The sequence below is a fragment of the Coregonus clupeaformis genome, chromosome 6, assembly GCF_020615455.1.
Source record: "Coregonus clupeaformis isolate EN_2021a chromosome 6, ASM2061545v1, whole genome shotgun sequence".
NCBI lineage: Eukaryota > Metazoa > Chordata > Actinopteri > Salmoniformes > Salmonidae > Coregonus > Coregonus clupeaformis.
In genome coordinates this window covers 39935613-39950142 of record NC_059197.1, presented here as the reverse complement: position 1 = coordinate 39950142, position 14530 = coordinate 39935613, and the positions used below count along the sequence as shown (strand labels likewise).

Genomic DNA, 14530 nt, shown 5'->3' with positions numbered 1-14530 from the left:
GTCTGGCATTGCAGGATTTGAGTCCCTGGCGGCGTAGTGTGTTACTGATGGTAGGCTTTGTTACTTTGGTCCCAGCTCTCTGCAGGTCATTCACTAGGTCCCCCCGTGTGGTTCTGGAATTTTTGCTCACCGTTCTTGTGATCATTTTGACCCCACGGGGTGAGATCTTGCGTGGAGCCCCAGATCGAGGGAGATTATCAGTGGTCTTGTATGTCTTCCAGTTGATTTCTTCAAACCATGCTGCTTACCTATTGCAGATTCAGTCTTCCCAGCCTGGTGCAGGTCTACAATTTTGTTTCTGGTGTCCTTTGACAGCTCTTTGGTCTTGGCCATAGTGGAGTTTGGAGTGTGACTGTTTGAGGTTGTGGACAGGTGTGTTTTATACTGATAACAAGTTCAAACAGGTGCCATTAATACAGGTAACGAGTGGAGGACAGAGGAGCCTCTTAAAGAAGAAGTTACAGGTCTGTGAGAGCCAGAAATCTTGCTTGTTTGTAGGTGACCAAATACTTATTTTCCACCATAATTTGCAAATAAATTCATTAAAAATCCTACAATGTGATTTTCTGGAAAGAAAATTCTAAATTTGTCTGTCATAGTTGACGTGTACCTATGATGAAAATTACAGGCCTCTCTCATCTTTTTAAGTGGGAGAACTTGCACAATTGGTGGCTGACTAAATACTTTTTTCCCCCACTGTATACAGTTGTAGAAGTGGTGAGGTTTGGGTTATTGTGATGTGTGGTGTTGTTTTTGTATCGTGGGGTAGAGGGAAAGGTGAGTGTGTAGTACAGGGGATATTGGTATTTTTTTATTTTAGGGGGTCGGGGGGGTTGTGAGGTTTTAATGAAATGAGGATGTACCATTAAAGAAAGACAAAAAGTCTCTCTCTGAGTGTGGTTCTCTCTCTCGTTGTCTTTCTCTCCCTTACACTCTCTCACTCTTTCATTCATTCGCTTTCACCCCCCACTTCTTTCACTCACTCAAATCTTCTCACCCTGTCACTTCCACTCACTACTCTGACTCTGACTCCCTCGCTAGCTATCATCCTCTCCCCCCTCCATTATGGTTCAGTGCAGGAACATCTGGCCAAATGGCACATGGATTATGTCACCAGACAAGACAACATCTGGCCATCAGGAACTGACACACTACACTCTTGGCTGACTCTACACCGATCATCATTGTGCAAATCAAAAGATGATTCAATTTCTTTGATTTCACTGCCAGCCATTGCACAACCTGGCCATAACTGCAGCTATTGCAGGCCAGTACTTGGTAAAGGAAAGGTAATAGAAGATAGAGGTTAAAAGAGAGAAGTCCTTACCTGCCAGAATATACTGTCTATTGTGCTCCCCAGGAAGCCCTCCCTGGTTTCAGACAACAGGAGCTTGGGTCCCAGGATCGTCATGAACTCATCGAAGTCTACCTGCCCGTCTCCTAGACACACAGTATGACATGTCTTATTCACAAAGAAAGTTTTATTGCAAATCAGTAAGGACAAAGTCTTCATTTGAGTCTGTGTTCTTTCCTTTCTATCCCTATTCTCTCTCCTCCCTCCTCTTCCTCATTTCCCTGCAGAAGAGGTTGTGTGCTGTCCATGCAGGGCAACTCAATCTGCCCCTTCACTCTTCCTCTCCTCCTTTCCTCCCTCTCCTCTGACAGGGGTGACCTCCTTAGGGCACGCTGGCACTGTCACATTTGATGCCATCGATTGTCCCTCTCTGTGCATCCTGTCTCATCACTGGGGACAGTCAGCCAGTGCAGCCAGTGCAGCCAGTGCGGTCAGGGCCCCTGAGCTGTCGTGATGGATGAATGAATGGATAGTAGGATGGATGTGATTTAAACCTAACAAAAGCAGCTGATGCCAGGCATCATGTATTACGAGCATTACACCCCTATAAAAAGCAAAGGGAGCAATTGCAATGCTGAGATCTCCAACAAAGACCACAAGCTTCTAAGCAATCCACCAAGGGCATTCTGCTGAGCTGGGTAACAATCTGATGGATCACTCTGACAGTAGAACAGATTATCAGATCAACTCAATGAGTCCATCTATATTTTATACAGATCAGCTGGACTGTTGCAGCTGCTGCTCAGAGAGAAATAATCAATGGCCATCCGTGAATGTGTCACGTGTGTCTAATTCACACAGCTGCTAGCTTGGCAAAGACACAATAAACACCCTCAAATCCCATTTATCTGGTAATGTACCTGGCTATGGATGCCTCCTCCGTTTGATCACCATGGGTTTGATCACCATGGTCTTTTGTGTTGTGTCTACAGACATGAAAATGAGACGAGATTGAGGCAAATTGCTTTGAAAAGAACACAAATTGATGTTTTGAAAACATCTCTCACTGTAATAATAGAGACGTAATAGCAACGACAATCCAGCCAAACCTTCTTATCTTGGCCAGCGAGTTTATCTCTTTCTGAAGGAGTGTCCTCACTCAGTCACAGCGAGTGAAATCAACAGATGAGAAATGGTCCTCCAGTTCTCCCCCTCTACCAGACCAAAAGGGACTCATACATTGATTGCTGTCACACCTCAGAATGTACAAGCAATATCTATAACAAATATGACAGATACAGTGGGGAGAACAAGTATTTGATACACTGCCGATTTTGCAGGTTTTCCTACTTACAAAGCATGTAGAGGTCTGTAATGTGTATCATAGGTACACTTCAACGGTGAGAGACAGAATCTAAAACAAAAATCCAGAAAATCACATTGTATGATTTTTAAGTAATTAATTTGCATTTTATTGCATGACATAAGTATTTGATACATCAGCAAAGCAGTACTTAATATTTGGTACAGAAACCTTTGTTTGCAATTACAGAGATCATACGTTTCCTGTAGGTCTTGACCAGGTTTGCACACACTGCAGCAGGGATTTTGGCCCACTCCTCCATACAGACCTTCTCCAGATCCTTCAGGTTTCGGGGCTGTCGCTGGGCAATACGGACTTTCAGCTCCCTCCAAAGATGTTCTATTGGGTTCAGGTCTGGAGACTGGCTAGGCCACTCCAGGACCTTGAGATGCTTCTTACGGAGCCACTCCTTAGTTGCCCTGGCTGTGTGTTTCAGGTCGTTGTCATGCTGGAAGACCCAGCCACGACCCATCTTCAATGCTCTTACTGAGGGAAAGAGGTTGTTGGCCAAGATCTCGCGATACATGGCCCCATCCATCCTCCCCTCAATACGGTGCAGTCGTCCTGTCCCCTTTGCAGAAAAGCATCCCCAAAGAATGATGTTTCCACCGCCATGCTTCACGGTTGGGATGGTGTTCTTGGGGTTGTACTCATCCTTCTTCTTCCTCCAAACACGGCGAGTGGAGTTTAGACCAAAAAGCTCTAGTTTTGTCTCATCAGACCACATGACCTTCTCCCATTCCTCCTCTGGATCATCCAGATGGTCATTTGCAAACTTTAGACGTGCCTGGACATGCGCTGGCTTGAGCAGGGGGACCTTGCGTGCGCTGCAGGATTTTAATCCATGACGGCGTAGTGTGTTACTAATGGTTTTCTTTGAGACTGTGGTCCCAGCTCTCTTCAGGTCATTGACCAGGTCCTGTCGTGTAGTTCTGGGCTGATCCCTCACCTTCCACATGATCATTGATGCCCCACGAGGTGAGATCTTGCATGGAGCCCCAGACCGAGGGTGATTGACCATCATCTTGAACTTCTTCCATTTTCTAATAATAATTGCGCCAACAGTTGTTGCCTTCTCACCAAGCTGCTTGCCTATTGTCCTGTAGCCCATCCCAGCCTTGTGCAGGTCTACAATTTTATCCTTGATGTCCTTACACAGCTCTCTGGTCTTGGCCATTGTGGAGAGGTTGGAGTATGTTTGATTGAGTGTGTGGACAGGTGTCTTTTATACAGGTAACGAGTTCAAACAGGTGCAGTTAATACAGGTAATGAGTGGAGAACAGGAGGGCTTCTTAAAGAAAAACTAACAGGTCTGTGAGAGCCGGAATTCTTACTGGTTGGTAGGTGATCAAATACTTATGTCATGCAATAAAATGCAAATTAATTACTTAAAAATCATACAATGTGATTTTCTGGATTTTTGTTTTAGATTCTGTCTCTCACAGTTGAAGTGTACCTATGATAAAAATTACAGACCTCTACATACTTTGTAAGTAGGAAAACCTGCAAATTCGTGGTCCTCTGTAGCTCAGCTGGTAGAGCACGGCGCTTGTAACGCCAAGGTAGTGGGTTCGATCCCCGGGACCACCCATACACAAAAATGTATGCACGCATGACTGTAAGTCGCTTTGGATAAAAGCGTCTGCTAAATGGCACATTATTTATTTATTATTAAAATCGGCAGTGTATCAAATACTTGTTCTCCCCACTGTAGGTGCTCCTAGATGTTCTAACTTGTCATAGCAGGAGACGAAAGCGGTATTTCAAACAAACCTTCAATTTGATAGCAGGTACACTTTAATAGTAGGGGAGGATAAATTGTTTTGCTAATCATTCTTATCTGGAGTGGAGAGGCAATAGAAAGCAATCCACAACCTTGAGCATTCAGTTATTACTTTTCTATCTTACTCTGCACCAGTCCAACACACTACAGTTTTTATTGCAATTCTGCCAAACAAAACAAAACAAACAAACAACAAACATTTGAGTGGAGAATACAAGCTAAAAAAGAGACTAATGGGTGAAAAACTTGTTGAATATTTCTCCAATTATCAAGTGTTTTGAAACATAAGGCCAGCAAATGCCATATGTTTGCATAATGTGTATGGCAATTACAGTGGACACATCTAATGATTACACAGAAGGTGGAAAACACTATATCCACAAATTCTTTATGTGTTTTTTCATCAGAAATGATTGCTTATGGGTACCTTAATGTGTACTCATGTGTTACTGTTACTGTGTTACTGTTTTTTAGCTGTTTATGAAAATGTGTTTTTTGCTAAACGCTAGCCTATTTCCATTGTTTAGCTGGAATGGAATGTTCGTATCCTGTATATTTGACTGTGATATGTGATTGTCTCACCTAGCTATCTTAAGATAAATGCAGTAATACTGTAAGTCACTCTGGATAAGAGCATCTGCTAAATGACAAAAATATCAAATGTAAATGTTTTACATACAGATCTCATATTACTGTATTGAAAACATTTGTAAAACGTTTTTTAAAATATGGATGTCACAAATGTATCATTTGTACAGTTCTTTATAAAAAAAGTAGTTATTTGTTACATTTGACTGTGTAAATCTTAGCAGTACTACTTATTTCTCTGACACTGAGGCGGATATGTAGCATTTAACAAAAAAACATGATTATTTGTCTCTCTGAAATCAAATATGGATTTTATACAAACACATGTATGTCATTGAACAACCCCATGCCATGCTTAGATAGTGAAAAAACACACCAATCTCTTTCATAATATCTTTAATTTACCAACATTCCTGAAAATGTATATATAGCGTTTTGGAATATAACTCTTCAATTAAACCTGAAGAAACAATATATTCATGTCTACCGCAATTGCAATTACTTCAATATGTCAATTAGAAATATGAATGTCCATGCTGTCAGCATTGTGCAAAACCCGGCTTTGGTTCTCTGCTTCTCTCAAAATAGGAGTCTGGCTGATTTCTAATTTCCTTGGGTCAGTAGCTGAGCTGCTGACTGTGAACTACGAGGACAAAGTCAAGGAGAAAAAACAAATAAACAGAGGTCAGGGGTCAGAGGTTAAAGCTGAGAGGGGGTGTTGTGTTACAGTAGCAGATTTCAGCTGATGTAGATCTTCTCTGGCAGGTCACAGCAGGGACTGGCTTCAGTACAGAAACCACAGGCACCCTGTGTGACCTACTGTAATCACATGTTGTGTGTGTGCGTGCATGGTGCGTGCATGGTGCGTGCGTGTGTGTGCGTGCACGTGTGTGTGTTAGCGGAAATATGTGCAATACGGTGCATTAAGATGAAATGGAGCAAGGGACCACAGCCAACATGTTACACATCTACAGCTTAGAGATAGATATTGCTACAGTGGGACTATGGGATGTGTTAAGTTCTCCTCCGGTGTGTGTTTGGATAGTAGGATCCTTCATGCTCATTTAAAGTGTAAAAGTGGAGGTCGTGATTTGAATGTATGGTGCGAATGAGTGCACATTTTTGTGCGCATGTAATGTACTGCATGTACATGCAAATGTGTGTGCATAATGGTGAATGAGTACTCATGTCAATGTATTGATTATGTTTGTGATTATGTAGTCATATCTAGGCCCATGTGTATAAAAGGAAGAGCAGGATTTATTTATATATATGTGTATGTCTGATAGTATGTCTATGACCCTGTCCATGTCTTTGTATGTGCGTGATCATGGTGTGAAAACAGGAGGGAAGGGATCTGTTTATGTTTAAATATGTGTGTGTGCGTGTTACAGAGTGGGTCCTGTTCCTGTCTCTCACTGGACTCGAACATGGGACCTTCTGTTACACGTGCAACTGCATGTGTCTGTTGTACTGTACATGTGTGAAATGTGTACTGAAGGTGACTCACCATCCATGTCTAGTCTCTGCATGATGATGGCCAGCTCCACCTCACTGGGCATGTATCCCAGGGACCTCATGGCCATGCCCAGCTCCTGCTTGGAGATGAACCCGTTCCCATCCCGGTCCAACACTCTGAATGCCTCCCGGATCTCTGTCAACACAAAACGCGCAAAAGGAGAAGGGAGAGGAGAGGAGAGGAGAGGAGAGGAGAGGAGAGGAGAGGAGAGGAGAGGAGAGGAGAGGAGAGGAGAGGAGAGGAGAGGAGAGGAGAGGAGAGGAGAGGAGAGGAGAGCATCCACCATGGTTAGGGATTATTTTAGCTCTATGCCTTAGCTCAAGAACATTGCAAATGACATCTGCAATAACCTGTAGGCAACTTTTATGGTGGTGACAAATAAGCTTGCCCTGTGTGTACGACAAGCCGTTGTACTATGTCTGTGCTACTCCTTCCCTTCAGTTTGTAAGATACCCGTCAGCGTCGAGCCTAAAAGTCAGCAGGCTCCTCTGTGCTTTTATGAATTCATATTTTATTCGTGTGTCTACAGAGAGGAGAGGGCTTATGACCGGGAGGCAATAAGCAGGGAGAAAGAGACACAGAGAGAGAGAACTAGAGAGAGAGACAGAGAGAGAGAGTGAGAGAGAGAGGGATAGAGAGAAAGAAAGAGAGGGGAAAGGGAGAGATGCAGAGAGATTGAAAGAGAGAGAGAGAGGCAGCCACGGGTGTTTTTAATTAAAGGTGGAATTTCAGATCTCTAAAGAACACTATGATTGCATGGTATGCTTCAGCACACTGCTGAACACTCAATAATTTGAGGCTGGGTACTACTGGAATACATGGCTTTACCTCACCAGGACCAGGGAGAGAGAGAGAGAGTCCTGTGGCCTTGCAACAATGCAACAATGTATTACACAGGACTGTACCTCACCCAAGACCCAGGCTAACTCAAACATGAATCAAGTCCAAACGTGTCCCAGATATGGAAGGCAATGTCATACACTTTTTGAGAACACAGGTGCTAACAAGAACATTAATATTACGGGACCAGTCTTGAAAAGACCATGTTGATAAACAGAACATAGTAGTGGTAGAGTTCTTGGCTGAAACCATGAGAAAGAACAAACAACAGGTTAACACAGTCCAAAGATAACCCAAGCATGAAGTAAAGTTTCATGCTAGAGGAGACCCGCCCATGCTGCCAATCTTTAGCCTATCCTTGGTCAATCACCTGACAATCATCTACTGAGAAGCTGTCATTCATTCATTGCCAGTCAGGGGAGGAGGAGTGATTTGGTGCTCTGAGCTGCAAGGAGGACAATGGTGTGTAAATCTAATGGTTTTTCTCTGTGTTTAAATCACCTCGTAAAATGAGAAACGATATTTCGGATCGTTAAAAGCACTCAGATGTTACCGAGGGTTCAGGTTAGTCGTTGTACCAGCCTCTGAACAGTCTTTTGTCATTCCCTGCTTCCCAAAACATCTGTCCCGAGCAACACACTTAGCCATTATCATTCATAACGCAGTACAAAAGCTAGTTCCAACCAAAGACGCTTGTTTTAGAGAACACACACAGACACACACACACACACAGACACACACAGACACACACAGCACAACACAACACATACAGAGAACAACACAAGCACATCAAGGGTGTATGGATTTATTTTGGTACATTGAAATGAGTGTCTCATGAATAAACCCATCAGGAGGAGCAGAGCAAAGCAGAACAGAGCAGTGAGGTACTCAGGCCTTTATATAGTAGGTTCCTGTGTCTGAGGCCTCGGGCCCATTTGAACACACCAACAACATTCAGACCTTGTGTCATATATTCATACAGGTCTCTCCCGCTATTTCGCTATTTCATGCACAACTGCTCCCATATTCATTAGGGCCCTCTTCTGATGCTCTGAAAACCAAAGCTTTACCGCGGAGAATGATGACAAAGAATGTATGACAAAGTAATACCAAAGGAACAGGAATACCTAAGGAAATGTTCAGACGGAGAAATGAATCAGAGTAAAAAAAGACTTGAATTTAGAGTCACTTTAACAGCACCCTGCTTTGCAATCTAGGCCAAGTGCATCAGCACGCTCATGTTCAGTAGGGCACACCGTAGTAAAACTTTTTACAACGTAAAACTTTCTAATTGGACAACTTCAAATAATAGCTCCTGGTTTGAAAACGTTTTCTCCTTACTGAACACTACTTATCCCTACTTTCCCAGTGTTTATAATTTGTGATATTTGCTATGTGGGTTTCTGTACAGCACTTCGAGATATTAGCTGATGTAAGAAGGGCTATATAAAATAAAATTGATTGATTGATTGATTGATATGAAGTTAGTGGTGTCGGTGCTGTATGTGTCTGTAAATTATAATCTTATACACACATCTTGCCTGACCTTTCAGACACAGCAGCAGAAGCAGTAGCAGCACAGATCGGCCTCGACAGAGGCAAGACTACCTGGTACACAAAGCTCTCTACCCACACAAACATCTATTCTACATGCTGCAGTGCTCAGAGCACTACACACACACACACACACACACACACACACACCAACCACACACAAATCAGACAGTCCTCACCACGCTAGTAGAACAAGACATACAGGGCAACTACATCCCCTCTCCAACAGGCTGAGAGGTTGACAATGTGTAGCTGTACTAAAGCTGACTGATGACAACGTGCTGTATGTGGTGAGTCAGCTAGTTCAACTCAGTATAGTTACACTGTATCACTTTAATGGCCATAGATAAAGACACTTACAGGTAGGCTCACCAAATTGCCTCAGTAAATATCCCCATGGTAGAAAGGGTGAACATGCTAAATGGTAGCTGCCTGTGTAAGCTACTATGGATAAACTAATAAGCCAAGGAGATGATTGCTGATCATATATGATCAATACCTTTATGTCTTTGTTTCTGCTGACAGAGGTACAGTATATGCGTATTTGTCCATTACATTGATTGACCTTATGAGGACCTCCCGATAAGAGCTATACGCATTACCCAATTCATTACATTTACCCAATACATTACCACCATAGCAAAACAACTTAACAAATCAAACGAGAGAAAGACATGCAGTGCCAACTGCCAATATAGCTGTAGCATAATAACACCACCCGACTCTGACAGAGTAGGTGGCTATTAGCCTATTACGGTGCACTCTGCATCCAATTTGCCATAGGCACCTTAAAGGAAAACTTTGAAAATACAGAAATCATCACCGTATGATGCATTTTGCATCATATGATGCTGTGTTTTGTATCATATGATGCAAAATGCATCATACGGTGATGATTTCTGTATTTTCAAAGTTATATATCTTGAAAACTTGATTGCTGACAAGCAAAACATTTTGGGACTATGTCAACAATGGACTACTGAAACTAATACCAAAATATAGTTTTGGGTGGAATTTTCTTTTAATGTGACATCATTGGATTAATACAGTATTTGTGGTCTGAGAGCATCTAGTGTAGTTCATTCCCCCCTCCCCCCCACTATGACCACTGTGATGATGTTGTTTCCAGCAGAGGATAATATCGATCAGGCCTGGGCTGGGCTCCACCGCCGGCCTGGCCAGTGGGGTGATAAGTCTCAGAACAACGTACAGAACACACTCACACACACACACAAGACAAAAGCGTTCATAAACACAGACTCAGCCACTGCCTCTAATTAATGCCAAATACAGAGAGAGCAAGAGCCCATTAATCGAATTCTACATGTGCGACAGGGGCGGTGTGTTCATTAGGGCGATATGGGCGACGCACTGCCAAACGGGAAAAGCAAGGGATTTTTTTCCTAATCAATTATATCACGGCAACAGTAGTTATCAGTGTTCTAATCTAGACGTCTGATCTGCCACTAAATGTCCAATCAGGCTAAAGTCGTGCTTCAAATGGCCCCGCCCGTTTTGGGGCGATTTCAGTCAGGTTGAAAATCGCCCAGAAGTCTCTCATAGCCTCTCATGTAAAATCTTTTTTTTTCAAATATCAGAGCTTTCAATACAATCTCTATGGGTTTCTGAGGGCTTGCACTTACGCGCTTTCGTCATACGTAACATAACCATGAACGTAACTAAGAAAAGAGCGGGTAGCAGCGTCAATCAATTCACGTACTACTATCAAGATGGCTATAGCGTTCAGTGCAACTCGATTGTCTCTTTGAAAGAAGTTCACATCAAAGACCATTCAAAACGAGCTACTGGAGTGTATGCTAGCGGTCATGAGGGAGCATATTGTGGAGGAGGTGAAGTCGGCGAACTTCGTAGCTATCCAAGCTGACGAGACCACGGACGTTTCTACACATACACAGCTGGTGCTGAGGTACATAGATAGCAACCACAGAGTGCAGGAGCGCTTTTTTGAGTTCCTTCCCATCTCGGAATCAACCTCAGTCTCAATCGCCAGTGTGCTTTTGGAGAGACTGAAACTGAGAGTCAAACTCATTGCGCAAGCTTACGATGGAGCCAGTGTGATGAGGGGAGAGAAGGCTGGTGTGCAGCAAAAGGTACGTGAGCATTTCAAGAATGCCCATTACGTGCATTGCTATGTGCATCAGCTGAATTTTATGCCTGATTTCAATGAGAAAGTCATTGACCGCTTTGCTGCAGTGAAAGAGAGAAGAGAACAGTTTCAGTACAAGTAATGTAGCCTCTCTCTCTCTTTGTCCCTCCCTGTCTGTCTCTTTAACACACACACGCCCAAATCAGTTCACAGTTGATGTTGTTTAAAATAGTTATTTTTCATTTTAAAAAAAGTAAAACTTTTTTTTTACAAATCTATACAATTGGCCAGAATATGGTTGTTCATATTTACAAATCTATACAATTGGCCAGAATATGGTTGTTCATTTTACAAAGCCATACAGATAGCTGTGTTTACCTTTTCTAGAAATTATTTTCAAATTCTGTTTTCAGGCAAAATGTCTATCACTGTTCATTTTCACAAATCTATACAAGAGGGCAGAATATGGAAGTGTATAAACATTTCCTATTACCAATAACTTGCATCAATGTTTTCAGTAGCCTCTATCAAAAGCTCCTGCTTGCTTGTTGTGAATTATGCTCAGGTGCACATATTTCCAATTCAACCATGAGGCCTTTTTGAAGCAAGTAATGTGTATATCAGTATTGACTTATATGCTGCCCCTGTCTTCATGTTGTTGCTGGACATATCTTTTTTTAAATGTGTGTAGGTCACCTAAATCATCAGAAAAATTGCCCCCCCTGAGAATTTTTTCAGGAGCCGCCACTGTGGTGCGATAAGTGATGTTAAGAACATTGAGTCATAGTGTAGAAGGTTCATAGTTTATAAAGCCAACGGTTTGTTGGCTCCAGCAACAGGAGCAAGTGGTGTTTGTCAATAAATGTCTTGACTGGTCCAAGCTCGCTGATTCATGTCAAAACTGTGTTTAGGTTAAGAATACTGTCTTACTACTTATCCCATCACTATCTCTAGCCTACTGTTTATCCTGGCCATATCAAACACCCAAATCCCAGCCTTCCCCAAAGTCCCTTTATGCCCCTCACCAGCCAAATCCACCGTCCCAGTCCTAATCTCTATCCCATCTCACCCAAACCAATCAAGCCCATCCCAAACCAACCAAGCCCAAACCAACCTAGCCGCAGTAGTACCAGCCCAAGCCCTGGGGGGACTCACCATCTAGCTCCTCCACAGAGATGCTGGCTAGCTGGTCACAGTCATTGTCCTCAGACAGAGAGTGACTCAGATAGTTCCCCTTGTACAGCAGCCCTGCCGTCACATGGTGGAACGGCATCTTGTCCCTGAGAGAGAGAAAGGGTGGGGGGATTAGTTTAGGATCAGTTAGATCAGAACACGAGAGAGAGAGAGAGAGAGAGAGAGAGAGAGAGAGCGAGAGAGAGAGAGAGCGAGAGAGAGAGCGAGAGAGAGAGCGAGAGAGAGAAATCTAATGTTATGTGTCACATGCTTCGTAAAACAACAGGTGTAGAATAGCAATGAACTACTTACTCAGGGCCCTTCCCAACAATGCAGAAAGAAAAATTTATAAATAATAGTAAAATAATAAATACAGAATGAGTAATGGTAACATGGGTAATTGAGATAGATATGTACATATAGGTAGGGATAAAGTGACAAGGCAACATGATAGATAATAAACAGAAGCAGCAGTGTGTGATGAGTCAAAAGAGTTAGTGCAAAAAAGGGTCAATGCAGATTTAAAAGATTTTACTGAATTACAGTTCATATAAGGAAATCAGTCAATTGAAATAAATTCATTAGGCCCTAATCTATAGATTTCACATAACTGGGAATACAGATATGCATCTGTTGGTCTCAGACACCTTAAAAAAAGGTAGGGGTGTGGATCAGAAAACCAGTCAGTATCTGGTGTGACCACCATTTGCCTCATGCAGCACAACACATCTCCTTCGCATATAGTTGATCAGGCTGTTGATTGTGGCCTGTGCAATGTTGTCCCACTCTTCTTCAAAGGCTGTGTGAAGTTGCTGGATATTGACGGGAACTGGAACACGCTGTCGTACACGTAGATCCAGAGCATCCCAAACATGCTCAATGGGTGACATGTCTGGTGAGTATGCAGGCCATGGAAGAACTGGGACATTTTCAGCTTCCAGGAATTGTGTACAGATCCTTGCTACATAGGGATGTGCATTATCATGCTGAAACGTGAGGTGATGGCGGTGGATGAATGGCCTGACAATGAGCTTCAGGATCTTGTCACAGTATATCTGTGCATTCAAATTGCCATCGATAAAATGTAATTGCGTTCGTAGTCCGTAGCTTATGCCTGCTCATACCATAACCCCACCGCCACCATGGGGCACTCTGTTCACAATGTTGACATCAGCAAACCACTCGCCCACACAACGCCATACACATGGTCTGCGGTTGTGAGGCCGGTTGGACGTACTGACAATTGCACGCTCCCTCAAAACTTGAGACATCTGTGGCATTGTGTTGTGTGACAAAACTGCACATTTTAGAGTGACCTTTTATTGTCCTCAGCACAAGCTGCACCTGTGTAATGATCATGCTATTTAATCAGCTTCTTGATATGCTACAACTGTCAGGTGGATGGATTATATTGGTAAAGGAGAAATGCTCACTAACATTTTAGAGAAATAAGCTTTTTGTGCATATGGAAATGTTCTGGGATCTTTTATTTCAGCTCATGAAACACGGAACCAACACTTTACATTTATAGTTTTGTTCAGTATATTTAACTAACTATTTAGCAGTCTTATGGCTTGGGGTATAAGCTGTTCAGGGTCCTGTTGGTTCCAGACTTGGTGCATCGGTACCGCTTGCCATGCGGTAGCAGAGAGAACAGTCTATGACTTGGGTGGCTGAAGTCTTTGACAATTTTTAGGACCTTCCACTGACACCACCTGGTATAGAGTTCCTGGATGGCAGGAAGCTTGGCCGCTGTGAAGTACTGGGCTGTACGCATTACCCTCTGTAACGCCTTGCAGTCGGATGCCAAGCAGTTGCCATACCAAGCGGTGATGCAGCCAGTCAAGATGCTCTCAATGGTGCAGCTGTAGAACTTTGAGGTTCTGAGGGCTCATGCCAAATATTTTCAGCCTCCTGAGGGGGAAAATGCATTGTCGTGCCTTCTTCATGACTGTGTTGGTGTGTGTGGACCATGACATTTCCTTAGTGATGTGGACACCGAGGAACTTGAAGCTCTCGACCCGCTCCACTACAGCACCGTCGATATGGACGGGGGCGTGCTCGGCCCTCCGTTTCCTGTAGTTCACGATCAGCTCCTTTGTCTTGCTGAAGTAAGTATGTGGACACCCCTACAAATGAGTGGATTCGGCTATTTCAGCCACACCCGTTGCTGCCAGGTGTAAAGTAATTGAGCACACTGTCATGCAATCTCCATAGACAAACATTGGCAACTGAATGGCCCGTACTGAAGAACGTGTCACCGTCATAGGATGCCACCTTTCCAGAAAGTAAGTTAGTCAAATTTCTGC

General features: G+C 43.2%; 1 protein-coding gene across 2 annotated transcripts in view; it reads right to left on the bottom strand.

Annotated features, from left to right (window-relative positions):
- LOC121567929 (calcium-binding protein 8-like) overlaps nucleotides 1–14530 on the bottom strand; it is a 99335-nt gene that overhangs the window by 71988 nt on the left and 12817 nt on the right. For both annotated transcript variants that reach the window (XM_041878318.1, XM_041878317.1), the window contains exons 2-4: nucleotides 12204–12328; nucleotides 6539–6682; nucleotides 1328–1440 (exon numbers count right to left, since the gene is read on the bottom strand). In XM_041878318.1, the coding sequence (XP_041734252.1) occupies nucleotides 1328–1440; nucleotides 6539–6682; nucleotides 12204–12321 (375 nt within the window). In that variant the 5' untranslated portion in view covers nucleotides 12322–12328. The remainder of the gene's footprint in view (nucleotides 1–1327; nucleotides 1441–6538; nucleotides 6683–12203; nucleotides 12329–14530) is intronic.